The 27974-nt window shown below is 46.9% G+C and overlaps 1 protein-coding gene across 1 annotated transcript; it reads right to left on the bottom strand.

Moving 5' to 3' along the window:
* Positions 1 to 615: 615 nt before the first annotated feature.
* Positions 616 to 27005, bottom strand: SLC35A1 (solute carrier family 35 member A1). Its single transcript, XM_056566072.1, has 8 exons — positions 26872 to 27005; positions 20717 to 20894; positions 14867 to 15026; positions 14547 to 14699; positions 5156 to 5222; positions 4000 to 4176; positions 2304 to 2438; positions 616 to 1313 (listed from the first exon to the last, which is right to left on the bottom strand). Exons 1-8 carry the CDS (start codon positions 26882 to 26884, stop codon positions 1183 to 1185), a joined length of 1014 nt encoding a protein of 337 aa, XP_056422047.1. The 5' UTR covers positions 26885 to 27005; the 3' UTR covers positions 616 to 1182.
* Positions 27006 to 27974: the final 969 nt, after the last annotated feature.

Here is a 27974-nt window from a genome sequence, read left to right as displayed (position 1 = left end):
AAAAGCTTTTTATATGTTGTACATCTTGGCAAACCATTAACCTTTCTAATATACTTTATAAGATAATTGTATCTCCTAAATCAGACATAGGCAACCTTCGGCACTGCAGATGTTTCGGACTACATCTCCCATGATGCTATTACAACCAAAATGCTGGCAAAGATTCATGGGAGATGTAGTCCAAAACATACCTCATACCCTCAGTCCTCATACCATCCAGAACATAATCCTGTCTGACTGCAGCATCCTCTTTGTCATAGCAGAAGACGCAGGGGCTGGAGGCTCGTGACATCATGGCCCCACCTCCTCAATGCAAGTCTATGGGAGGGGGCGTGGCTGTCGTCACTCCCTCCCATAGACTTGCATTGAGGGGATGGGGAGTGACGGCACAAGGGGGCGGGGCCATGACGTCACGAGCCTTTAGCTCCTGCATCGCCAGTCATCAAGCATGGAGCAAAGTTCGCTCCCTGCAGCAGATGACGGGGTGCCGCAGGAGAGATCGCGGGGGTTCCTAGCAGTAGGACCCCCACCATCAGACATCTTATCCCCTATCCTTTGGATGGGTTATTCGGCCCCTAGACATCTTATCCCCTTTTAATATTGAAGCGCAGTTATTTAGAAAACTTGGCATGAAAGAGTAAACTTGGTGTCAACATCACTTTCTCTGTATTAATCCCAACTAATTTTCTTTCATTTTTTTATTTAAAAAAAGTCACCATGTCAAAAATTTTAAGGAAAGTAAAAGTGCAAATTCATGATATAACAAAAAACGTTGTAGTCTTTGGACAGGAAATTGAAGTATTCTGATTATTGTTGCAATGGAGATCATCACTATGCATAGTTCCATCATGTGCCCTCTTTAGGGCTTCTCCAGTGCGTCCATTGTCTCCACAAGAGTGTTGAGGCAAAAAATAATAATAAAAACGTCCATTCTGACTCTTGTCAATCCTCATTATAAACTATATACATGTCCACATTAGAATTAAAACAACTACTGATTGAATCTCATAAAATTACGCTGCATAAGTCACATTCATTTGTACATGTGCTTTCCAAAGTTGTGCAGTACCGACTACTGCAGTGGTCACTGTGGACCTTTTGGATCGAAGCATCAGAAGTAATTAATACAATAACTACATCGTACATTTACATCTGCACAAGAGTTCATCCAGCCATAGACTATCAAACACCGATAAGCTTTGCATTAAGGTTGCTGGTGTCCTTTATTTCAAGCTTTGTTGTGTCTTTTCGGGGTAGCCCATATGTATATATAGATATGCAAACAAGCAGCGTTCCAACAGCGAATGTTAATGCTGGAATAGAAATAAAACAGTTACGTCTCAGCTATTTCCACAAATGATAATCACATTGCTGCTGTAGTACATATTTGCTCTATAAAACTGTGTTTACCATGATTTCACAATCATGGTAAATCTTTGTATAACAATCAGATTTCAAAATTTAAAAAAAGATACGTCTGAATCTGAATTTTTGGGATTTGTTTCAACCAAATCTTGGAGCAGGGACTTCTGTCAAAAGGTAGGAGTCCCTGCTCCTGTACACTAAGTGGGGAGGCATACACTGTACGTCTGCCCACTCAGTTAAAGGATTTTTGGGCAATTAATTGTAACGAATGGCATGAGATAACTTACATAATCTTCTGTAGCTTCACGGTGTGCTCTGCACCCGCTGTCAGTAGGTGGTGAAGCCAGGAGAAGAGCCAAAGATGTGACGGAATAGAAGTGAAGAACAGGGAGACTAAAGCGGTTCATGTCTGTGTGCTAGGCGGGTGCTGAGGGGACTGCTCCTGTATCAAAGCTGTCATATGTCATAGGACTCTAAACTGCCTTAAACAATACCACTGCACTACAGAGAGTCCTATGATGTATGAAAGGTGCAATACAAGAGTCCCTGCTCCTGTACGAATCGGAATCGGACCTTAAATCAGACAGGCCAAATGGGGAGATTTGCTTATCTCTAGACCAGAACATGAAATGTGATGGTAAATCGGTACATGCCTGTTTTCCCATTTGGGATAAATTATAAATAGGAAGACCATTAATGCATTGGTGGACTTCAGTTTTTAGATCGTGCATATGTATCTTTTTGCTATAAATTTCTTGAACAGGAAATAAACTATTTCATAGTGACAGTAGGAAGTTGGAATAGATCTAAACTTATAAATAAATGGTAGAGAATGTCATTATAGTTCAGAATTAACCCCCGGCAGCCCTCTATTACGGCAGACCATTTTAAATCACATAGAATATTAATATGATGCTGCAATCTGAACAGTAACTTACATATCTGCAGTCCAAAGAGCAGGACCGATGCAATGGTTGAGATGACAATGGCTGCAGCTGCTGAGAAGCCTTTCATGATATTGTCAGTGTATTTCACTACAACCGACGTGTAGAGACCACCAACACTGGACAGCACTGCAAGACAACAAGCACAGAATCATTAAGCTTTTAAACTCCTATACCTTACATTGCAAAGAAGTGGTACCAGATACAATACACATAAAATTGCAGAGGATATGTGTCTATTTTGGGTCTTTCACATCCTCTGTATCATTTCTTAAAATAAGCATGTACTCCACAGTTGTGCTCGATGGGCATGTTCTTCCATCTTTGCAGCAGGAGAGCTGTGCTGTGCGTCCTAAGACAATGTATTCCCCAATTTTTCTCAAGTCTCACACACATACAAGAACGTCCTGTATTGCTACAGCACTTTGTTATTTATCTCATTATTAAAAAAAAAAAAAAAAAGCTTTCCTTGGAGAGAGCACAAGGTGTGGAGAATATTAAGGGGGTTGTCGGTTGTCTATTAGAAAAATGCTGCTTCTTTATATTTTTGTGAAAACAGCACCACTCCTGTACACAGGCTATGTGTAGTACTGCAACTTAGTCCCATTTACTTTAATGAATCTGAGCTGCATAATAGCGGACAACCCCTTTAAGCCACTTAGCCTTCCACTAAGAACTCTGGGAAGGGGAATATGCAAAACTGCTCCTTAACATGCCACCATTCCTGGTGACATTCCCTTAGAATCAGTGCATCACTCACTATAGAGTCTGACTTTCCTACATATGCTATGAGGTTGAGAGAAAGGGTGCATTCACATGTGCATATTCCCTGCTGCAGATCTGCTTCCACAGATTTTTCTGCCCATTGAAGCAGAAAAATCTGCAGCAGCAAATCTGCAGCAAAAATACGCATGTGTGAACGCACCCTAAGGCTGGGTTCACATCACGTCTTTCCCCATACGGCAGCGCATATGGCAGGGGAGAGCTAAAAACTTGCGCTCCCGTATCCTGCTGTATGCGGTCCCGTATGCAATTCATTTCATTAACCCCACCGGAGTTGACCGGTCGGCTCATTTTTCCCCGTATGCGGTTTTCTACGGTACCTAAAACCGTAGTCAACCACGGTTTTAGGTCCGGTAGAAAACAGCATGCGGGGAAAAATGAGCCGACCGGTTCACTCCTGTCGGCTCATTGAAATGAATTGCATACGGGACCGCATACAGCAGGATACGGGAGTGCAAGTTTTTAGCTCTCCCCTGCCGTATGTGGAAAGACGTGATGTGAACCCAGCCTAAGCTGTAGTTTTAGCAATCAAGTAACAGGGGGACCCATCTCTTTGTCTAAGCTATTAGACAAATAGCGATCACAAATAACGATACCATCCAAATTATCTCAGACCCCAGCCACTGCCAATAGGTGTCAGTTGTAGAACACATTTGGCAACAGACAGCCTATGGAATGGGCTGAGCCTGTGCCATGTTTCTTTTTTGCACACATCTACAGTGGATGTCACCAAAGGCTTAAATGGCCCACAACGGCTGCAGTTTATGTAGAATATCATAACACATGAAAGTTATACCTCATGCACACAGGGCAGGAAAGGATTGCCGATTCTGTTCTGCATCTGATCTACATTGTTAGTGGACAGATCCTACAATTGTATACACATAACTAATAAGCTTGCACTTACAGATTACAAACCAGACCATGTAACTGTAGCCATAGAAAAATCCTTTTTCCATGACATTGCTTCCATCATTAAGAAAGACACCGGCTAATGTCACGATGATGCCAGAGATGTACATCTGGATGTTCCTCACCCACAGGGAGGTGTCAGAACTCTTCAACACCTTCTCAAAGTACACTCCTGCAATAAAATAAGACAAAGAAATGTCATGAGTCAAAGCACATGATCAGCTTTGATCACTACATACAAACATAGGCCCTGATTTACTAAGAGTAGAGTGTAGTATTCTGTGTGGATTTTTTCCCCCCAACCATTATTTCCGAGCTGTCTGGTTTTCCACAGCTCAAATTCACCACATTTACATGGAAACATTAGTTCATATGTTGGGATTTTTTGGAAATGTCAGGGACAAGTCCCTTTTTATGTGGCCCCGCCCCCTTTCCGAGTAAAATGGAGAGTTGGTCAGGTTGGTTGGATCCTTTGGTTGTGCACATAGCGTGCAACACAATTTGGGCACAAAACCCAAGAAAAACTGTTGGGAGCACTTAAGTAATTGACTCCCATAATCTACATAAAAGGTATCTTGTACTGATCCTAAGGGTCATATTAGGTGGCCAATTCTGCACAGTAAATAAGCCCCAATCTCTGATCAGTGCTTGTTTACCAATCTTTTATAAGGTTCAATCATTTGTGAAGCCCTTTCCTGCAATCAGCCGTAGACCGCACATCTCCTATTATACAGGTAGATTTGCACCCAACGGCCAATGATTTTTTAGCAGGTCAGAACAGCCCAATCAGCCAATGATAAAGTTGTTTGATGTTCTCTGTTTTGGGAAGATTTTACATCAAGCACTGAACATTAAAGGGGTTACACCAGGGTAGGGAATAACTAGCCTGTCAATCAAGGTCAGACTGTTTGGACCACCACTGATCACAAAAATGGAGGTCAAAGTCCCCAGAGTGAATGGTGTATCATTTCACTCCATGGCTTCTTATGTATGTGGAATACACTGTATGATTATGGTGAATGTAAGTTACCTGCCGCATATTGAGGGCATCTTGCACGTTTTATTCTGACACTACGTTACAACACAGCTGTCACAACTTTACTTACAAAAAGTACAACAATGTTAATAGGACAATCTCAAACCGCATATACCAGCAAATCCAGAGCACAGCACAGCCACTGCCACAGCACCCAGTCCCAGCCAATGATTTTGTTCAATCTGTGAAGTGATAAAATATAAGATTCACTGTACAAACAGATTCCCTTTGGTAAATGTGCAATGATTCTTTATTGAAATGGACTTGTCAGCATGTTTTTTTTACTGTAAAACAAGGACATTGTCTGAGATGTCTACAACAAAAATTTGAACAACGTTCTAGATATGAGTCATAGGCACTTTAATAAGTATACAAAATCGATACAGAAAGAAGCATTAAATGGGCACTGTCATGAAAACAAAAAATTGATATGTTGTAGTACTTAAGTACTACAACATATCTCTAATATAGTTTAATTAAAAAAAGTGATTTTAAAACCGTTTAAAATCACTTTTAAATTCGGCCACTAGGGGGTCGGCCACGCAGTGACGTCATTACAGAATTTCAACTCATTTTAGCCTGGCAACGAGTCGAAATTCATTCACTGCGCGCTGGCTTCCTGTCTGTCAATCAAACAGGCAGGAAGCCAGCGCAGTAAAGTTCAGGAGCAGCCGCCCTGGCCGCACCATGCACGCAGCCTGTACCTCAGCCCAGTTGGAGTCTGCACTCTCTCTGCAGACTCCGGTAACTGAATTGGATTCCCCGTTTCCCTGCAGCTTGCCGCGCAGCGGAGAGTTCGCTGTCCCGGCTTCTTCTATCCATCTGAGCGACCGGAGGGGAGGGGGGTGGGGGCGGGAGGTAGTTATGAATGGGTGCCTCCAGTTGTTTCCCCACTACAACTCCCAGCATGCCCTGTAAGCCAATAGATGTCAGGACATGCTGGGAGTTGTAGTTGTGACACAGCTGGAGGCACCCTGTTAGAACTAAGGGCGGAAGTCCCCCCCCCAGCAGGCATCAGTGACGTTGAAGTCCCCCCCAGCAGGCAGCACTGAAATTGACCATAGTCACATAAAAAAGGATGTATTAACACAAACAGCTCAGAGATATAAAGGCGGGGGGGGGGGGGAAGAGTTATTAAAGGGGTACTCCGGCCCCAATACATCTTATCCCCTATCCAAAGGATAAGATGTCTGATCGCGAGAGTCCCGCCGCTGGGGACCCCCGCAATCTGTCATTCAGCACACCCACCTTTGCGAGCTCTCCGCAGCGCTGGAGGCTCCGAGTGTGCAGTGTGACAACTATGGGCCCAGAGTATCGTGCTAGCACGCCCCCTTCCATAGACTTGCATTGAGGGGGCGGGGCGTGACGTCACAATACTCAGGCCCCTTGGTCGTCACACTGCACACTTGGAGCCTCCAGCGCTGCGGAGAGCTCGCAAAGGTGGGTGCTGAATGACAGATTGCAGGGGTCCCCAGCGGCGGGACCCCCGCGATCAGACATCTTAGATGTAGTAGGGCATGACCTGATCAGTAGGAACTTACCCAAGGACCCCAAACCATATACCCCGATACACTGCTCCAGGTGAACTATAAAAGAGAGACCCTAGAAATCATATCATTCACAGTAGGAGGACTAGCTCTAATACAATATTGGGCAATACGTTTTCTAGCCTAGTATAAAACACGAAGAATCCCAGAGGGTTCTTCCTCACATCCTATAAGGCCCAGGATACAATGCTTAAGCTCCAATGGTAGTATAAAGCCATACACCATATGAATCAGTACAATCACAGCCCTCCAGTAAGGAGCCAGAAGAGGACACTCCCATTCCACATAAAACAAGTGCGCACCAAGTTGGCCACATCTCGGACATGTAGCATCAGGACGCAAACCAAGCCTTTGCAGAACTACTGGGGTTTTATATACTCTGTACAGTATGGTGTTAGAGTCAATCTCCAGCAAGCTCGGCCTACCCTGCACCACAAAGCCAGTGTGTACCAGTGTTTCCCAACCAGTTTAGGTGTTAAACAGCATTGATAAATCTGGTTTAGTCTAATATATGCCACCCATTGACAGGCTCCATTTTCACAATATAATAAATGGTATTTACTTCACCTGTAGCTTCTCTCCTTGCAAACAATAGAAAGAATTTCTCGCTCCCTAATTCAGTCCTTGACTTTTTTTATGCAAATATTGACTTTCCCATGTAATAAATGGACAGTGAATACAAAGTATAAAAGAACAAACAAAAAGGTAATGCCACGTGGTAGGAAAAAGACAGGCCCAGTGCTTTACTTCTATGAATAGTCCATCTCCTGCCAGATTACCACACCTCCATCACAAACAGTCTGTTGTCTTCTTTGGCCAAGAGAAGGAGGTAACATATCATCTGCAAAAGTTATGCTTAAAATACAGTATATGGCCAAAACCTAAGTGGATGTCCCTCCTAATTACAGTAAAACCTAAGATAACCACACAAATTTGTGTAAAAAAAACTGGTTTTCTAGAAGAGTGGTCTTCTCAAGGAAAACAGTATACATGAAGTTTTAAGTGTCTAATAAGGTCAGCACACATGTACAATGTACAGCACACACTCAAATAATGATGAATGAGTCAAAACATTGTCTTTCATCATATATTGAATTAATGGTCCCAGCATGGTCCATCCTACCATTCTTCAGCCTTACAAGGAAGAAGGAAATTATCCAAAACACTCGTAAGGGTGGGCATTCTGAGGCTTCTCCAGTCTGCTTTTCCTATTATTTGCTGCAGATCTTGCTATATGCTCAGTTACTTTTGATGCATGTGCACTTTATTTATGGAGCTTGTACATCATCATATGTCCCTTGTGCATTTGTATAGCTTTGGGAGGCATTTGCACCTTACGTTACATAAAGCACTTTATCTGTAGTAGGCAGGGCCGCCACTATGTTTTCAGTTGCCGTTATTTGTTTGTATGTCCTGTAATTGTCATTTTTGTATATTTAATGGATTTTAATAAAGCACGCATTTTTATCTGATTTTTCCGCTACCACAATTTGTTTTTTGTAGGACTTATATTTTCTATATTGTATTTTGGCAGAGTTCATATGATCCTTACTATTACCTTGGGATACACATAGAGATGTAGCATAATCATTTAGTCTCATTCCCCTACATAGCTGTCTGTTTCACTGAATTTTTTGTTGATTTACATTCGTCGACCTTAGCATTGCTCACCATCGGATTTGTTTTTTCTTATGTTTTTGCATTTATACATAGAAATAACAAAATCCCTCACCCCAAATCCCAACCAGCTCCCACCTCCCAACACCCCATACAACCAGAAAGCAAAGAAAATAACCAAAAAGTACAGTCATGCACTGTCTAATTGTTAGTCTCCAGCACGACTACTGACTTTTTTACTGGTCCGCATCCCATTAGTTAATTCCTGGCCCCCAGCATGACTCTTTATCTCATTCCTAGTCTCTAGCATAGCTCCCCAACTTATTCCAAGCCCACAGCATGACTCCAGCACCTCAGGTATAGTCCACAGCATGGCTCCAGCACCTCAGGTATAGTCCACAGCATGGCTCCAACACCTCAGGTATAGTCCACAGCATGACTCCAGCACCTCAGGTATAGTCCACAGCATGGCTCCAACACCTCAGGTATAGTCCACAGCATGACTCCAGCACCTCAGGTATAGTCCACAGCATGGTTCCAGCACCTCAGGTATAGTCCACAGCATGACTCCAGCACCTCAGGTATAGTCCACAGCATGGCTCCAACACCTCAGGTATAGTCCACAGCATGACTCCAGCACCTCAGGTATAGTCCACAGCATGACTCCAGCACCTCAGGTATAGTCCACAGCATGGCTGCAGCACCTCAGGTATAGTCCACAGCATGACTCCAGCACCTCAGGTATAGTCCACAGCATGACTCCAGCACCTCAGGTATAGTCCACAGCATGGCTGCAGCACCTCAGGTATAGTCCACAGCATGACTCCAGCACCTCAGGTATAGTCCACAGCATGGCTGCAGCACCTCAGGTATAGTCCACAGCATGACTCCAGCACCTCAGGTATAGTCCACAGCATGACTCCAGCACCTCAGGTATAGTCCACAGCATGGCTGCAGCACCTCAGGTATAGTCCACAGCATGGCTCCAGCACCTCAGGTATAGTCCACAGCATGGCTTCCCTCTAACTCTTGGTCTCCAGCATGACTCCTTATCTCATTCCTGGTCCCATGCATGACTTCAAATGTTATTCCGTGTCCCCAGCATGGCTTTCCATCTTATTCCTGGTAGCCCCCAGCATGGATCCGCTTTTACTCCTGGCCCCCAGCATGGCTCCCCATTATATTCCAGGTCTTTGACATGATTCCTCTCCACATTGCAGCATGACATGGGCTGCAATCCATCTATCTGACAGCCTCATTCTTCCTGCCTCCTATCCAATGCTCTTCCTCCAGCTTTACTAGCTCTAATGTCCCTTCCACGTCTCCTCCTATTTTCTTAAGTCCAATGCATGGTGTATTTAAAGGGAATCCAGCTAAAAAAAATGTGCTAAAAGGTTTCAGATAGATAAGGGGGTGATCTACTTATAGAGGGTCAGCTTCAATAGACTATAATGGGAGAAAAATCAATCACAGGGGGTCTTCTCAAAGTGGTTGTCTTATCGAAAGGTTTCAGTGTTTTATCCAGTTCCATTGCAAAAATCTAGCAGTCAGGGGTGTACAGACATGGTCTACACTGGCCTGTCAGCTTACCGAAGCAAAGAAACAACACCCAGGAAGTTACATGGATGAGTCCTATTTATTAGAAAAGGGCCTGTGGGCAAAACTCGCTGGGTGTTGTACAGCTGCCTGGGCAAGTCCCTCCGTGCTTGAAATGAAGATCAGGCGGGAGGTGAAGTTTACAGGTACACTTTAAATGTGGCATATAAAAAGGATTCAAGGGGTATTCCAGGAATTTTTTTATTTGACTATGCTACAGGGGCTGTAAAGTTAGTGTAGTTCATAATATAGTGTCTGTACCTGTGTGTGGCGGTTTTCTCACAATTCTTATGTGATTTTCACCCCAATATTTATTTTTAACAGCATACAAAATGACTGTTGTCTCGGAATTTTTCCCAGCTTGCAATGCGGCCGAGACCTGACTCATTAGTCAGCTGATGACAGGGAGCCTGTCTGCTTCAATGGGTGGAGGGATCAATCTGCAACTAATGCAACAGCTGGAGGCATCCTGATTGAAGACCACAGATCTGCAGCTCATTTAGTTTCAATGGGTGGGGTAGCGATGGGTGGGAGGGAGGAAAATGGTATCATGGGATTTGTAGGCAAACAAGAAAACAGAAACCAGGAAATACAAGTTCACAGAAAGCTAGCCAGAGTGTTCTGCTAATCTCACAACATAAACATTTAGCCCAAGACAAGCGCAGATCCTTCCTAAGCATGTCCATTACTGTCTGCCAGGCACGTACTAAAATCACCTTATGCTGGAAAACCCCTTTCAGTTTAAATTGAAATTAGCTTGGTGTGTAGTCTGTGCCCTAAGTAAAAGAAATGTAGATGTTCATGTTGATGTCACCTCTTCACATTCTACATGGTACTATTGTGGGGTTTCACCTTTGTCAAGTGTCATTTCTGATCGTGAGGTACGAAAAAAAACTGACAAGTTCCAAATTGCCTCTGGAAGTGATATCAGGGTTTGGGCTGAACCCCTTATTTCCACTGAATAGTGATGTTAAAGGAGTACTCCGCTGCTCAGCGTTTGGAACAAACGGTTCCAAACGCTGGAGCCGGGAGCTCGTGACATAATAGCCCTGCCCCCTCATGATGTCACACCCCACCCCCTCAATGCAAGTCTATGGGAGGGGCTGGCTGTCATGCCCCCTCCCATAGACTTGCATTGAGGGGGCTATGACGTCACGAGCTCCCTGCGCCGGCTCCAGCTTTCGGAACAGTTTGTTCCAAATGCTGAGCAGCGGAGTACGCCTTTAATGCTACAAAGATATTTTGGACTACTGTATTTCCAACTTTGTGGGAATAGATTGTCTAGTCAGTTGTAGTAATGATGCAGCAGAATATAACTACACTCCGTTCTGTCTGACATTCACAACAATGCATATCTGACATATGTAAAGGGGTTGTCCAAATGTTATAAAAAAATTTTTATGGCCTGCTATTGTGATGAAATAAAAGATATACCACATTTTGCCTGTTTATCCCTACTTCATCTAACACCACTGTTTCGCCGCCATCAATCAATGGCCTCACAGTACAGCGATTGGCTGCAGGGCATATGGGCATGTCATCTTGTCAAAAAAGAAGCAAAGCCAGTGGGCAGGACTGGAGTGGTGGTATATAGTATATATATATATATATATATTTTATTTTTTTTCATCTAACCACAATAATTCAAATGTGTAATCTACATCTCTTACCACTGCCTGAAAACTGCCTTTGAAAATCCCACCACTAGGGGTCCCCATACCTCCTGAGACACTGATATGTCCCACAGCAGCATGAGTATGTCCAAGGGTCATGGACACGAGATGACTGATTGACAAGGCTGCAGGAGGAACACAGCCTCCAGCAACACTGCTGTAACATAAGATTTTTACCAATAATGTGCCTCCAGCTGTTGCACAACTACACCTCCAAGCATGCCTGGACAGTCAAAGATGTCTAGTCATGCTGGGAGTTTTAGTTTTGCAAAAGCTGAAGGCAACACTGCTGCAAAAAAGTTATCCAAACCCTGTACCTCCAACTATTTCAAAACTACAACTCCTAGCATTACAGGATTGGCAAAGTATGATACACATGAATGACAAAGGAACATATAGAAAATGTATTCATAAAAAAAAACTACTGTACTTTTAGCACTAAACCTTTGCACTAATTTAGGAAGATGTAAGCTAAACACTCACCATATTGTCTTTGGTGGTAGTGTACAAGCAATCTCCAAAAGTCATTGTGTGTGTGTGTGTGTACAGCATAAAACCAGAAAGGAAAGGGTTACAGAGAAGAGCTGCCAGGCTCCCAAGAGCAGTGAATCAGCAGAGTGAGGGAGGGGAGGAGTCATGCACAGTGCAAGCAAGCGAAGGACATACCCCCTCCCTCTGGAAAGATGAGAGACATTGTGCAGCTGTAATATGCTATTTTTCAGTGAAATATGGCTGATTGTGAGAATGTACATGATGAGGTACTAAATAACATATAACAGTTTTTTGTGGTATCTGACAGGTATGCTTTAATACAAATGGCATAAGTCTGTATATTCACATCTAGATTCTACCCATTTTATTCTTCTAGATCTACCCTTTAGCAATAAAACCTAATGATACAAAAGACCTAGCATTGCATCCAACAGCTCATATGAACATTTAAAGGGGTACTCCGATGGGAAAAAAAAAGTTTCAAATCAACTGGTGTTAGAAAGTTAAATAGATTTGTAAATTACTTCTATTAAAAAATCGTAATCTTTCCCGTATTTATCAGCTGCTGTTTACACCAGAGGAAATTGAGTTGTTCTTTTCTGTCTGACCCCAGTGCTCTCTGCCAACACCTCTGTCTGTGTCAGGGACTGTCCAGAGTAGGAGCAAATCCCCAAAGCAAACCTCTCCTGCTCCGGACAGTTCCTGACATGGACAGAGGTGTCAGCAGAGAGCACTGTGGTCAGACTGAAAAGAACAACTCAATTTCCTCTGGAGTATACAGCAGCTGATAAGTACTGGAAGGATTAAGATTTTTACATAGAAGTAACTTACAAATCTGTTTAACTTTCTGGAGCCAGTTGATATGAAAATGTTTTTTTTTCCACCAGAGTACCCCTGGTACTATGATGGCTTATTTTTGCGCCACCACTTCTACTTTGTAATGACGTCAGTCATTTTACCCAAAAATCTACAGCAAAACGGAAAAAAAAAAAAATCATGCTGCAACAAAATTGAAGAAAAAAAAATTCAATTTTGTAACATTTGGGGGCTTCCGTTTCTACGCAGTGCATATTTCGGTAAAAATTACACCTTATATTTATTCTGTAGGTCCATACGATTAAAATGATACCCTACTTATATAGGTTTAATTTTGTCGTACTTCTGGAAAACATCATAACTACATGCAGGAAAATGTATACGTTTAAAATTGTCATCTTCTGACCTGTATAACTTCTTTATTTTTCCCCGTACGGGGCGGTATTAGGGCTCATTTTTTGCGCCGTGATCTGAAGTTTTTAGCGGTACCATTTTTTATATTGATTGGACTTTTTGATCACTTTTTATTAAATTTTTTATGATATAAAAAGTGACCAAAAATACACTATTTTGGACTTTGGAATTTTTTTGCGCGTACGCCATTTACTGTGCGGTTTAATTAACTATATATTTTTATAATTCGGACATTTCCACACGCGGCGATACCACATATGTTTATTTTTATTTTTACTTACAGTTTAGTTTTTTTTTTTTTATGGGAAAAAGGGGGGTGATTCAAACTTTTATTAGGGAAGGGGTTAAATGATCTTTATTCACTTTTTTTTTTGCAATGTTATAGCTCCCATAGGGGGCTATAACATTACATACACTGATCTTTTACATTGATCAATGGTTTTTCATAGGATAACATTGATCAATGATTCTGCTGCTTGACTGCTCATGCCTGGATCTCAGGCACTGAGCAGTCATTCGGCGATCGGACAGCGACTGCTGTCCTGTAAGCTGTTCGTGATGCCGCAATTGCGGCGAAGCCGAACAGCCCCCTGAGCTAACCAGCATGACTGCACTTTCTCTTTAGACACGGCGTTCAACTTTGAACACCGCGTCTAAAGGGTTAATGGTGCACGGCACCGCGATCAGTGCCGTGCGCTATTATCCACAGGTCCCAACCGTTGTTAAAGGCCGGTCCCGACCCGCTATGACGCAGGGTGTGGCCCAGCGTTATAGAAAGGGAGTGGGCGAAGGGCGTATAGGTACGCCCTCTGTCCCCAACAGGTTAAGGAGTACTCGGGAGGAAAAAAATATTTCAAATCAACTGGTTGCAGAAAGTTAAACAGATGTATAAATGTACTCTCTGCTGACACCACCGTTCATGCCAGGAACGGTCCAGAGGAGGAGCAAATCCCTATTGCAAACCTATCCTGCTCTGGACAGTTTGACATGGACATAGGTGTCAGCAGAGAGCACTGTGGTCAGACTGGAAAGAAAGACACAACGTCTTCTACTGTATACAGCAGCTGATAAGTACTGGAAGGATGACTTTTAAATAGAAGTAATTTACAAATCTGTATAACTTTCTAGCACCAGTTTATTTGGGGTGTATGCACACGTACAGTATCCTGCGCACATTTGATGAGCAGGATTTGATGCTGTGTACAGTCAATTAGTTTACACTGAAATCTGCAGCAGAAAGTCTGCAGCTTCAAAACCTGTGCAGGATACTGTATATTTTTTTCTCCAGAGTACCCCTTTTAAAAATCATAAAAAAGACATAAATACATATCTAAATAGGTGCTCAACTTACCTGAACCCGTGTGGTCTCACCCGGGTTATACTGAACAAGTGTGACCCCGCCACATAAAATGAAGACCGAGAACCACTGGAGTTTGCTGAGCGAGCGATTCAGCATGAGTACAGTACATAAAGCAGTACATGGTATTTTTAGCTGGTATGTCACCTACAAAGAGAATGAAATACAAGCGTCACTTCTTTTGAACGCTTTTGAATCATTTACAGTACAGAAGCATTCACAGCAATACAAAGCTCAACAAAAATAGCACTGAAAGATATGTTGATCTATATATATGGTCACACAAACTCAAAAAGGATAAAAGGCAATACTACCTGGTAAACAGCTGCATCGAGATTACTCAGTGCCAAAAAAGCCATGTTGTTTTGCAGTGCATATACCAGAGAGGGAACAGACAGCTTGAGCATCTCCTTAGGACTTCCCAATACGTTCTCTTTTAAAGAGGAAATCAGCCTGCTCAGACTTCCCGTTTCTCTATGTCAAGAATATAAAAAAATGTATATCATTTTAGAGCCAAAATATAAAAGACCAACACTTCAACATATACAAAAAATACAAAAACAAAACAGCAGAGTGCCATAAAGGGGTCCAGTTGCTGGTATGTTCAGTGATCAGCTTTATAGTATTCACTTTCCCATAGAAGAAATGAAGAATTACACGGTTCTCATTAAAGTGTACCTGTCGTCAACAAACACTTTTTATATAATGTAGATAATACCATTATATGTATATTTGTAATATACATTGGTTAAAAAAAATGTGTATATTTTTGTCCCTGCAGCTATTGCCTGTGTGTCTCTATGAGGAGTCCAAACACAGGAAGTGAGGACAGGATGAGCAGGGATCTGTGCACTAAGAAAAAGCAGAACAGTGTGCACTGAGGCTCTATAACATGCTCCTGGCTCATACATCAGGATGATTGACAAACCAGGAGTCTGCACAGAGCCCTGCTTGTCCTGCCCCCACTTCCTGTTTTTGGATTCCTCATAGAGACACACAGACAATAGCTGCAGGGACAGCATTTTTTTCACCCAAATATCTACACAATTTTTAACCAATGTATATTACAAATATACAGTATTATCTACATTATATTAAAAGTTTTCGTTGACGACAGGTAAACTTTAAAGTACAGTGGTCCCTCAACATACGATGGTAATTCGTTCCAAACGAGCCATCGTTTGTCGAATCCATCGTATGTTGAGGGATTTGTGCAATGTAAAGTATAGGAAGCTGTACTCACCTGTCCCCGCCGCTCCGGACCGCGTCCCGCCGCTCCCGATGGTGACCCAGGGCCTCCGCTGGGCTCTCCTGGCCTTACTGGGCCTGCGTAGCGACGTCATTACGCCGCTGCGTACGCCGTTCCTATTGGATGACGGGACGGCGTGCGCAACAGCGTACTGACGTCACCGGAGAGGGGCGAGAAGACACCGGAAGACCAGCGCTGGACTCGGAGGGCACCCCGGAGCATCGTGGAGGGGTAAGTAATACTCACCGCACCACACGGGGAACATTAAGCTGCTATCCGGCAGCAGCTTAAGCAGTCTGCGCTGCCGGATAGCACTTAATGCGATGGCCCCGACATAAAAAAGCATTGTATGTCGATTTGATCATATGTCGGTGCCATCGTAGGTCGGGGGGGATCACTGTAACTGGGATGTCCAAAAGCTGGGCGCACACAGCTAGATGTCAGTCCAAATGGTGAAAACAATAGGCTAGCCCAGTGTTTCCCAATCAGGGTGCCTCCAGCTGTTGCAAAACTACAACTCCCAGCATGTACGGACAGCCTTCGGCTGTCCGGGCATGCTGGGAGCTGTAGTTTTGCAACAGCTGGAGGCACCCTGGTTGGGAAACACTGGGCTAGAGAAAGAAACCCTGCCAAGATTCCAGTGTAAAGTAATGGCTTGTAGGCATCAAAATACTGATGACATCCACCTTCACGGCCTGAGTATGTAATGGCAGGGGTGTGGAAATTTTATAAAAAACTACTTGTCCACAGGACTAAAATGGAGCAAAATCTACTTGTCCCTCATGACGATCCACTTGTCCGGGCAATTTTCGCTTTTATGCTCTAGTTTTTTCCTCCTCGCCCTAACTCTTATTTTTTCCTCCTCGCCCTATAATAGCCATAACTACCTACTATAATGATACCTTTTCATTTTTCAATAACATATTCTCCGAACCAAAAAAAAAAAAATATATATATATATATATATATATATATTTATCAAGGGAAGTGAAATTGAAATAGTAAAAGATAATTTAGCAGATTTTGGTGGTTTTTCTTTCCTGCGCCATTTACCTTGTGGTCAGATAACATGTTAGTTTTATACTTTAGGCGCCTGATTACAGTAATACCAGATTTGTATTGTTTACGTCATGTTTGACTAATTCTGAAGTTTTTCTAATTTTTTTAATTGCCATTTTTTAACCCCTGTAGCTTTCTTTTATTTCCGCATACCAGGCTGTATGAGGGCTAATTTTTTGCGCCATAATCTGTTTTTTGTATCGGTACCATTTTGGTATTGATCTGACTTTTTAACTTTTTTTTCTAGGATATTATAAAAATTGCAAATCTGTGGTTTGGTATTTTTTTACATTTACCGTACGTATTATATTTTAATAGGTTGTACAATTACACACGAAGCAATACCAAATATGTTTATTTTTATTATGTTTGCATGTTTTTATATAGGGAAAGGGGGTGATTTGAACTTTTAACATGGAAGGGTTTAATGCAGCGGTCTTCAAACTGTGGCCCTCCAGATGTTGCAAAACTACAACTCCCAGCATGCCCGGACAGCCAACAGCTGTCCTGGCATGCTGGGAATTGTAGTTTTGTAACATCTGGAGGGGCACAGTTTGAAGACCACTAGGTTAATGTGTCTTTCAAACTTATATTAAAACTTTTATTTTATTTATTTTTTTTTTTTTTACACTTTATTAGACTTATATGAGGAATCATTAGATTCCTCAGACAGATGAATAGATTCTATTGAACTCTATTAATCTGTGTGCTCTGTGATCCATTGATAGAGCCTGGTCCAGCCAGGATCTATCAATGACAGAGCCGGGACAGGAGGAAGCAGAGGTAAGCCCTCCGGCTACCTCCATAGTGGATTGCCCCCCCTGCGATCGTGCTGCACGGGGAGCAAGAAGCCACGCCCCCTCATCTTCCCACGCACGTCTGCAGAGCAAGGGAGAGAAGACAAATACTGTACGCAGCTTCTCATCTCCCCTGCTCTGCTTCGGAGGACTCAGGTTTTTACAGCCGGGTGCTGCAGAGTATGGGGCGGGCAGGAGTTTGGAGCCCGCTCCATACAGTCTGCAGAGCGCCGCCGCGCTTGTCAGGTCAGGCCCGGGCTAAGGGCCGGACAAATTCACCTGCCCGACGTCCAAAACTGCTTGTCCCGGGCGTCGGGCGATAGGAATTCCACATCCCTGAATGGGCAGGAATATTTGGGGGGGGGGAGTAAACATGCTCAGCTATTTCCATAGCGCCTATTGGTGAGGAGACTCTTGTGTTGGCAATGCCCCTTTCACGTGCCTGTGTGGACTTGGTTGTACAGTTACAATAGATTTTATGGATGCAGGTGTATTTTGTGACAGCGCCCAAGGCAGCACTGGTTCACACGGCCACATATAAGTTACTGCTCACATTAGGTGTGGTTCTATGAGGTCAATGTAACCTCAGTATTTATGATGGAAAACGTCTAGAATTCTGGGGGAAGCGAGTTTCTTTCTTGCAACAAATGTAACAAATTCATGCTGTGAATGTGTTGGGCTCTGTTCACACCTGTGTGTTTTTTTTGCTCATCCGGTTTCTATCGCCCTGTGATGGTCAGAACAGCATAGCATGCTGCCAAAGTCTACTCTATAAAACCAAAATTAAAACCGGACATCATGAATTCATTAGGAGGGGGACAGATCTTATTAGGATAATAGTTCATCTATAGTGATGTCAGTGTGAACAGGACCCTATAGCCTTTTGCTATGTTTTGCAATGCATGCAGGCTTTGATAGCTTTCTGGTGCTTGACATTTGATATGTGACCATCCTGTAACGTGTGAGGTGTTAAAGGGGTATTCCAGGAAAAATGTTTTTATTTTTTTTATTTTACATCAACTGGCTCCAGAAAGTTAAACAGATTTGTAAATTACTTCTATTAAAAAATATTAATCCCTCCAGTAGTTATCAGCTGCTGAAGTTGAGTGGTTCTTTTCTGCCCAACAACAGTGCTCTTTCCTAGGACTATATCCACCTTTTACAGCCCACCGGAGCACCTGAAAGCTGAACTAATTTATGCAGGATAAGTCATCAACTGCCGAGCCGAGAAGTTTGTGACGAATCAAATTTACTGTAAGTTCGCTCATCTCTAAACCTGACCTTTCACTTCCTTGAAATAATCTGTCTGTAAAGCTCAGTGCACACTGACATCTCAGTTCATACATCATAAAATGTAACCGTGCAATTCATTTTACACACTTTTATGTTCATAACTGACAAAGAAATGGTTGCAATTTTTTTTACTGCCCCTTTTTTGCCAATTACAGACGAACATGTGTGCATAAAATAAAATACGCTGGTAATTTTATGATGTGAACTTACCCGAAATTTGTAAGTTGAAAATAAATATCCTGCACAGAAATGGCACACCCACTCTAATATTTACCTGTACTATGTACATTTTATGGCTTTATGACCAGAGGACTCACATTATACGCAGTACAGAGCTCTCCTGGATAAGGGCAATTGATTCCTAGAGAGATCGGAGATAACACGATCCTCATTGTATATCAAATAATGATAGATAGGTGTATATTAGCCTTAAACATAAGATACATAAACTTTAAGGGTATGTTCACACTGCGCAATCCGCAATTGGAATTACCGTATTTTTCGTCATATAAGAAGCTCCGGCATATAAGACGCACCCAATTTTAAAGCATAAAAATCTAGAAAATAAAGATTCTGAACCAAATACAATGTAAAGTATTGGACAGTGATCTTCAACCTGCGGACCTCCAGATGTTGCAAAACTACAACTCAAAGCATGCCCGGACAGCCGTTGGCTGTCCGGGCATGCTGGGAGTTGTAGTTTTGCAACATCTGGAGGCCCGCAGATTGAAGACCACTGGTATAGGAGGTAGTACTCACGTGTCCCCGCCACTCTGGACCCATCACCGCTGCCCTGGATGTCGCCACGTCCCCGTCACTCTGGAATGTCTCTGCTGCCGGGTATCCTCGCTCTCCGCCGCCGCTCCTATTGGATGACAGGACGGCAATGGCGACGACGTGATGACGACGAAGGAGAGCGCCGGCCATGCAGGGGATCACGGCACGGAGCAGACACCGAGGTGGCAGGTAAGGTCCCTCCCAGTGTCCTGTAATCTGTTCGGGACGCCGCGATTTTACCGCGGCGGTCCTGAACAGCCCGTCTGACAGCCGGGATAGTGTCACTTTCGCTTCAGACGCAGTGGTCAGCTTTGATCGCCGTGTCTGAAGGGTTAATACAGGGCATCACCGCGATCGGTGAAGTCCTAGATTAGCCGCAGGTCCCGGCCGTTGATGGCCGCAGGGACCGCCGGTTTTAATGTGTATTTGCCGTCTAAGACGCACCAACTTTTCCCCCCAGTTTTGGGGAAGAAAAAGTGCGTCTTATACGGCGAAAAATACGGTAAGTGAAGTGAAAATTAACATCAATGTGAATGGGTCCTTCAGCACTGCTAAAATTGATCCGTGCAAAGAAAGAACATGTTCATTCTTTGCGCAGAAGTCCACGAGAGCTGCACTGTTGTCAATGACGACGGCGCAGGGCAGCGGTGCTACCGCTGAAGTATTTTGGCGGCAGTCGCCAAATAGAATCTCCGCTCACGGAATTCTGCAAGCAGATATATACCCTTAGGTGTGTGTAAAAGCTAAGGAACTGATGACCTGACCTTGTTCTATACATTCAAGGGGAGATTTATCAAAACCTGTGCAGAGGAAAAAGGGACCAGTTGCCCATAGCGACCAATCAGACTGCTTGTTAAATTTGCAAAATGGCTTCTTAATAATAAAAGAAGCAGTTTGATTTTACTCTGCAGAGGATGGAGGTTAAGGAGATTACATAAAAGGCTCTGCTTTTGGGCATCACACTTCACATATAGCAAAAAGGAACTTACTTTGCCAAGATGAGTAAACTGGCTAGTAATTTTATCACCTCGGCTGAGCAAACTGCTGTAGTAGAGAAGTACATCTCTGTGGTCACTGTTCTTGTGTATCGCAAGGCCACAATATATGCAGCAGCCACCAGGGTCATCACCATCAGACAGTAGAGCTTGAACACCAAGCTGACATTTTCTAGATGAAAAAGAACATGAAAAAAATAGTTATAGAGTTACTGTTATATTAGACATCCAGACATTGTACTAGATGTTATATCCAGGGACTGTCACAGTTTTGTTGAAGTGTACCTGTCGTTAACAAAAACTTTTCATATGATGTAGATAATACCATTATATGTATTTTTGTAATATACATTGGTTAAAAAAAAATGTGTATATTTTTGTTTCTACAGCTACTGGGGAGGACAAGCGGGACTCTGCACACTGGGGAGGACAAGCGGGACTCTGCACACTGGGGAGGACAAGCGGGGCTCTGCGCACTGGGGAGGACAAGCGGGACTCTGCACACTGGGGAGGACAAGCGGGACTCTGCGCACTGGGGAGGACAAGCGGGGCTCTGCGCACTGGGGAGGACAAGCGGGGCTCTGCGCACTGGGGAGGACAAGCGGGGCTCTGCGCACTGGGGAGGACAAGCGGGGCTCTGCGCACTGGGGAGGACAAGCGGGGCTCTGCGCACTGGGGAGGACAAGCGGGGCTCTGCGCACTGGGGAGGACAAGCGGGGGCTCTGCACACTGGGGAGGACAAGCGGGGGCTCTGCACACTGGGGAGGACAAGCGGGGGCTCTGCACACTGGGGAGGACAAGCGGGGGCTCTGCACACTGGGGAGGACAAGCGGGGGCTCTGCACACTGGGGAGGACAAGCGGGGGCTCTGCAAACTGGGGAGGACAAGCGGGGGCTCTGCACACTGGGGAGGACAAGCGGGGGCTCTGCACACTGGGGAGGACAAGCGGGGGCTCTGCACACTGGGGAGGACAAGCGGGGGCTCTGCACACTGGGGAGGACAAGCGGGGGCTCTGCACACTGGGGAGGACAAGCGGGGGCTCTGCACACTGGGGAGGACAAGCGGGGGCTCTGCACACTGGGGAGGACAAGCGGGGGCTCTGCACACTGGGGAGGACAAGCGGGGGCTCTGCACACTGGGGAGGACAAGCGGGGGCTCTGCACACTGGGGAGGACAAGCGGGGGCTCTGCACACTGGGGAGGACAAGCGGGGGCTCTGCACACTGGGGAGGACAAGCGGGGGCTCTGCACACTGGGGAGGACAAGCGGGGGCTCTGCACACTGGGGAGGACAAGCGGGGGCTCTGCACACTGGGGAGGACAAGCGGGGGCTCTGCACACTGGGGAGGACAAGCGGGGGCTCTGCACACTGGGGAGGACAAGCGGGGGCTCTGCACACTGGGGAGGACAAGCGGGGGCTCTGCACACTGGGGAGGACAAGCGGGGGCTCTGCACACTGGGGAGGACAAGCGGGGGCTCTGCACACTGGGGAGGACAAGCGGGGGCTCTGCACACTGGGGAGGACAAGCGGGGGCTCTGCACACTGGGGAGGACAAGCGGGGGCTCTGCACACTGGGGAGGACAAGCGGGGGCTCTGCACACTGGGGAGGACAAGCGGGGGCTCTGCACACTGGGGAGGACAAGCGGGGGCTCTGCACACTGGGGAGGACAAGCGGGGGCTCTGCACACTGGGGAGGACAAGCGGGGGCTCTGCACACTGGGGAGGACAAGCGGGGGCTCTGCACACTGGGGAGGACAAGCGGGGGCTCTGCACACTGGGGAGGACAAGCGGGGGCTCTGCACACTGGGGAGGACAAGCGGGGGCTCTGCACACTGGGGAGGACAAGCGGGGGCTCTGCACACTGGGGAGGACAAGCGGGGGCTCTGCACACTGGGGAGGACAAGCGGGGGCTCTGCACACTGGGGAGGACAAGCGGGGCTCTGCACACTGGGGAGGACAAGCGGGGCTCTGCACACTGGGGAGGACAAGCGGGGCTCTGCACACTGGGGAGGACAAGCGGAGCTCTGCACACTGGGGAGGACAAGCGGGGGCTCTGCACACTGGGGAGGACAAGCGGGGGCTCTGCACACTGGGGAGGACAAGCGGGGGCTCTGCACACTGGGGAGGACAAGCGGGGGCTCTGCACACTGGGGAGGACAAGCGGGGCTCTGCACACTGGGGAGGACAAGCGGGGGCTCTGCACACTGGGGAGGACAAGCGGGGGCTCTGCACACTGGAGAGGACAAGCGGGGGCTCTGCACACTGGAGAGGACAAGCGGGGGCTCTGCACACTGGGGAGGACAAGCGGGGGCTCTGCACACTGGGGAGGACAAGCGGGGGCTCTGCACACTGGGGAGGACAAGCGGGGCTCTGCACACTGGGGAGGACAAGCGGGGCTCTGCACACTGGGGAGGACAAGCGGGGCTCTGCACACTGGGGAGGACAAGCGGGGCTCTGCACACTGGGGAGGACAAGCGGGGCTCTGCACACTGGGGAGGACAAGCGGGGGCTCTGCACACTGGGGAGGACAAGCGGGGGCTCTGCACACTGGGGAGGACAAGCGGGGCTCTGCACACTGGGGAGGACAAGCGGGGCTCTGCACACTGGGGAGGACAAGCGGGGCTCTGCACACTGGGGAGGACAAGCGGGGCTCTGCACACTGGGGAGGACAAGCGGGGCTCTGCACACTGGGGAGGACAAGCGGGGCTCTGCACACTGGGGAGGACAAGCGGGGCTCTGCACACTGGGGAGGACAAGCGGGGCTCTGCACACTGGGGAGGACAAGCGGGGCTCTGCACACTGGGGAGGACAAGCGGGGCTCTGCACACTGGGGAGGACAAGCGGGGCTCTGCACACTGGGGAGGACAAGCGGGGCTCTGCACACTGGGGAGGACAAGCGGGGCTCTGCACACTGGGGAGGACAAGCGGGGCTCTGCACACTGGGGAGGACAAGCGGGGGCTCTGCACACTGGGGAGGACAAGCGGGGGCTCTGCACACTGGGGAGGACAAGCGGGGGCTCTGCACACTGGGGAGGACAAGCGGGGGCTCTGCACACTGGGGAGGACAAGCGGGGGCTCTGCACACTGGGGAGGACAAGCGGGGGCTCTGCACACTGGGGAGGACAAGCGGGGCTCTGCACACTGGGGAGGACAAGCGGGGGCTCTGCACACTGGGGAGGACAAGCGGGGCTCTGCACACTGGGGAGGACAAGCGGGGCTCTGCACACTGGGGAGGACAAGCGGGGCTCTGCACACTGGGGAGGACAAGCGGGGCTCTGCACACTGGGGAGGACAAGCGGGGCTCTGCACACTGGGGAGGACAAGCGGGGCTCTGCACACTGGGGAGGACAAGCGGGGCTCTGCACACTGGGGAGGACAAGCGGGGCTCTGCACACTGGGGAGGACAAGCGGGGCTCTGCACACTGGGGAGGACAAGCGGGGCTCTGCACACTGGGGAGGACAAGCGGGGCTCTGCACACTGGGGAGGACAAGCGGGGCTCTGCACACTGGGGAGGACAAGCGGGGCTCTGCACACTGGGGAGGACAAGCGGGGCTCTGCACACTGGGGAGGACAAGCGGGGCTCTGCACACTGGGGAGGACAAGCGGGGCTCTGCACACTGGGGAGGACAAGCGGGGCTCTGCACACTGGGGAGGACAAGCGGGGGCTCTGCACACTGGGGAGGACAAGCGGGGGCTCTGCACACTGGGGAGGACAAGCGGGGGCTCTGCACACTGGGGAGGACAAGCGGGGGCTCTGCACACTGGGGAGGACAAGCGGGGGCTCTGCACACTGGGGAGGACAAGCGGGGGCTCTGCACACTGGGGAGGACAAGCGGGGCTCTGCACACTGGGGAGGACAAGCGGGGGCTCTGCACACTGGGGAGGACAAGCGGGGCTCTGCACACTGGGGAGGACAAGCGGGGCTCTGCACACTGGGGAGGACAAGCGGGGCTCTGCACACTGGGGAGGACAAGCGGGGCTCTGCACACTGGGGAGGACAAGCGGGGCTCTGCACACTGGGGAGGACAAGCGGGGCTCTGCACACTGGGGAGGACAAGCGGGGCTCTGCACACTGGGGAGGACAAGCGGGGCTCTGCACACTGGGGAGGACAAGCGGGGCTCTGCACACTGGGGAGGACAAGCGGGGCTCTGCACACTGGGGAGGACAAGCGGGGCTCTGCACACTGGGGAGGACAAGCGGGGCTCTGCACACTGGGGAGGACAAGCGGGGCTCTGCACACTGGGGAGGACAAGCGGGGCTCTGCACACTGGGGAGGACAAGCGGGGCTCTGCACACTGGGGAGGACAAGCGGGGCTCTGCACACTGGGGAGGACAAGCGGGGCTCTGCACACTGGGGAGGACAAGCTCTCTGCTCCGACTGTATCCACCTTTGCCAGCCCACCGGAGGACCTGAACTTATTCATGCAGGCTAAAGTCAGTAACTGCCGAGCCGAGAAGTTCGTGACGAATCGAATCACTGTAACTTCACTCATGTCTAGTCTCCTCATAGAGACACACAGGCAATAACTGCAGTGACAGCATTTTTTTTCACCCAATTAAAAAAAAAAAAAAAAGATGTATATTGCAAATATACATATAATGGTATTATTATCTACATTATATGTAAAGTTTTAGTTAACAGTTACGCTTTAAATTCCTCCAAATAACCCAGTAACAAGAACATTGATTGCAGTGGTCTCCAAACTGTGGACCTCCAGCTGTTGCAAAACTACAATTCCCAGCATGCCCGGACAGCCATTGACATGTCGTGAGTTGCAGTTTTGCAACAGCTGGAGGTCCACAGTTTGGAGATCACCGATTTAGAAAGGTCAATAGGAAATCAAACTTAAACGCAGAGAAGTTCTAGGCACCCCGCCCGTCTGCCAGCGACTATTTCCTCTCTCCCCATTGAGAACAAGCACACTTATCTGATCTGAGCAGGCATGTGCATAGGAGAGCAGATAGAATAGCTGTCAACTGAACAATCATTTAGCTGACAGCTTTGTCAGGTGTATCTTAGATCCTTCTCTATATATATGCACGTTCTATCTTCTTACATGCCAATACCATAGGACAGTGTTTCCCAGCCAGGGTGCCTCCAGCTGTTGCAAAACTACACCTCCCAGCATGCCCAGACAGCCAACGGCTGTCTGGGCATGCTGGGAGTTGTAGTTTTGCAACAGCTGGAGGCACCCTGCTTGGGAAACACTGCCATAGGATCTAGGAAATCTAGAAGAAAAAAAATAACAGGGGCACCATGCTCCTGCCATACCCTGTGCTCAGCATGTCCGTATTATATACAGCCAGACAGTATACGGAGAAGAAAGTACAACTCCAAAGCAAAGGGACAAGTCTAAAGCTCCTGACTAGAGATGAGCGAACTTACAGTAAATTTGATTCGTCACGAACTTCTCGGCTCGGCAGTTGATGCCTTTTCCTGCGTAAATTAGTTCAGCTTTCAGGTGCTCCGGTGGGCTGGAAAAGGTGGATACAGTCCTGGGAGACTCTTTCCTAGGACTGTATCCACCTTTTCCACCGGAGCACCTGAAGGCTGAACTAATTTACGCAGGATAAGCCATCAACTGCCGAGCCGAGAAGTTCATGACGAATCGAATTTACTGTAAGTTCGCTCATCTCTACTCCTGACCATAATAAAGAGGACCCCCGCCTACCATGTGCCTTTATAATACTGGAATACAAGGCTTTGGGCTGTGCAACCTGGCACTGCTATGTCTGTATGGGAAAGAAGGCTGCCCATGATAGGAGTGCCACCTTGTCTGGGCTTTAGGAATGCTGGGCAGGGAGGTGGCATAGGTGTCAGTGGATCAGGGAGAGGGCTCTTCAGGAGCATACAGCCTCTACTATACTATACATCTGTGGTCTCAGACTGCGGCCCTCCAGATGTTGCAAAACTTCAACTCCCAGCATGGGCCAATGCTGGGAGTGGAAGTTTTGCAACATCTGGAGGGCCGCAGTCTGAGACCACTGCTATACATGCACTGCTCCATCACAGTCATCCTACAAAGAAGCCAACACACAGTCTACTATCGTCCTAGACAAAACCCTGCTCCATAATTCCTCCCCTCCGCTATGCCCTGCCTATATAGTACAGCGATACAATGCAAGGATAGCCATAGAGTGGGCTTACCCCGCGCTGCCATGGTGCCTGCTCGTCAGCTGCTACACACTGAGCTCCGCTATGCGACACTGCCGGAAGTGACGTCACTGGCCCAGCGCCCGTCCCTACAGCCGATGGCGGAGGAAGGTCGGAGAACCGATACTGAGCGTGTGACCCCTCCACAGTACACTATAAGGGTATGTTCACACGGGGCTGAAATGGGACCGGTTGGGACTTTCCTATTGCAGTGAGTTGAGAAATGCTGCCACAAATCTGCAGAGTTTCAGTCCTGTGTGAACTTACATGGCCTATGGGTGAAAACACACGATGCGGTTTGCAGAATGTACTTCTGAAACGCTGCCGTTAACCTGCGTTTATTATTACTTGTTAGGCTGCATTCACATCTTGTTTTTTGCAATACGGTTGCCGTATCCGGTTTCATTGAAAAAACCGTATCGAACTGTATTGCCAACCGTATATATAGACATTTCACTGTAAACCATATGCCTACCGTAGCATCAGGTTGTGTACTTCTTGAATCATTTACGGGTTTATATGGTGTTTAATGGTACACCAAACCGTAGTCTACTCTGGTTATGTGTCCCGGTCAAAAACCGTAACCAACCTTTTTATTTTTTGGAAATTCAATAAAAAGAACTTTATTTACAATGTTGACAAACCTAAAACATAATCTGTTTTTTTTTTTTTTTCAAGGAAAACGTATGCAAACGGACATACGGTTTAAAAACGTGAGGAGGCATATACGGTTGCATACGTTTCTGTCCGGTTTGGAGACATACGTTTTTTGTACAGAAACAGGATATAGGACCCGTATTGCAAAAACGAGATGTGAATGCAGCCTTAGGCCCCGTTCACACTGAGTAATTCCTCTTGAATTCTCCTCTCCAAATGAATGCACATCCCCTCTGCCCATTGACTTTAATGGTTTTTCTGCTGTCCTGTTCACACTGCGGAAATTCTGCTAGCAGAATTCTGACACTGAATTCCTTTCCGCTTGAAGAAAGAACATGTTCATTCTTCAAGCGGAATCCACAAGCAGAATCCAATAGAAGTCGATGGTAAAAAAAAATTCTGCCCGACATCGTTTTCAAGCGGAATTCAGAAAAGTAGAT

Source organism: Hyla sarda, chromosome 3, assembly GCF_029499605.1.
Source record: "Hyla sarda isolate aHylSar1 chromosome 3, aHylSar1.hap1, whole genome shotgun sequence".
Classification (NCBI taxonomy): domain Eukaryota; kingdom Metazoa; phylum Chordata; class Amphibia; order Anura; family Hylidae; genus Hyla; species Hyla sarda.
This window is presented reverse-complemented; position numbering and strand designations above follow the sequence as displayed.

Coding starts and splice junctions, on each gene's coding strand:
- SLC35A1 (XM_056566072.1), bottom strand. Junction 14,700..14,866: donor TCGATGCAGCTGTTTACCAG/GTAGTATTGCCT, acceptor TTCTCTTTGTAG/GTGACATACCAGCTAAAAAT. Junction 2,439..3,999: donor CATGGTCTGGTTTGTAATCT/GTAAGTGCAAGC, acceptor GTTGTCTTGCAG/TGCTGTCCAGTGTTGGTGGT.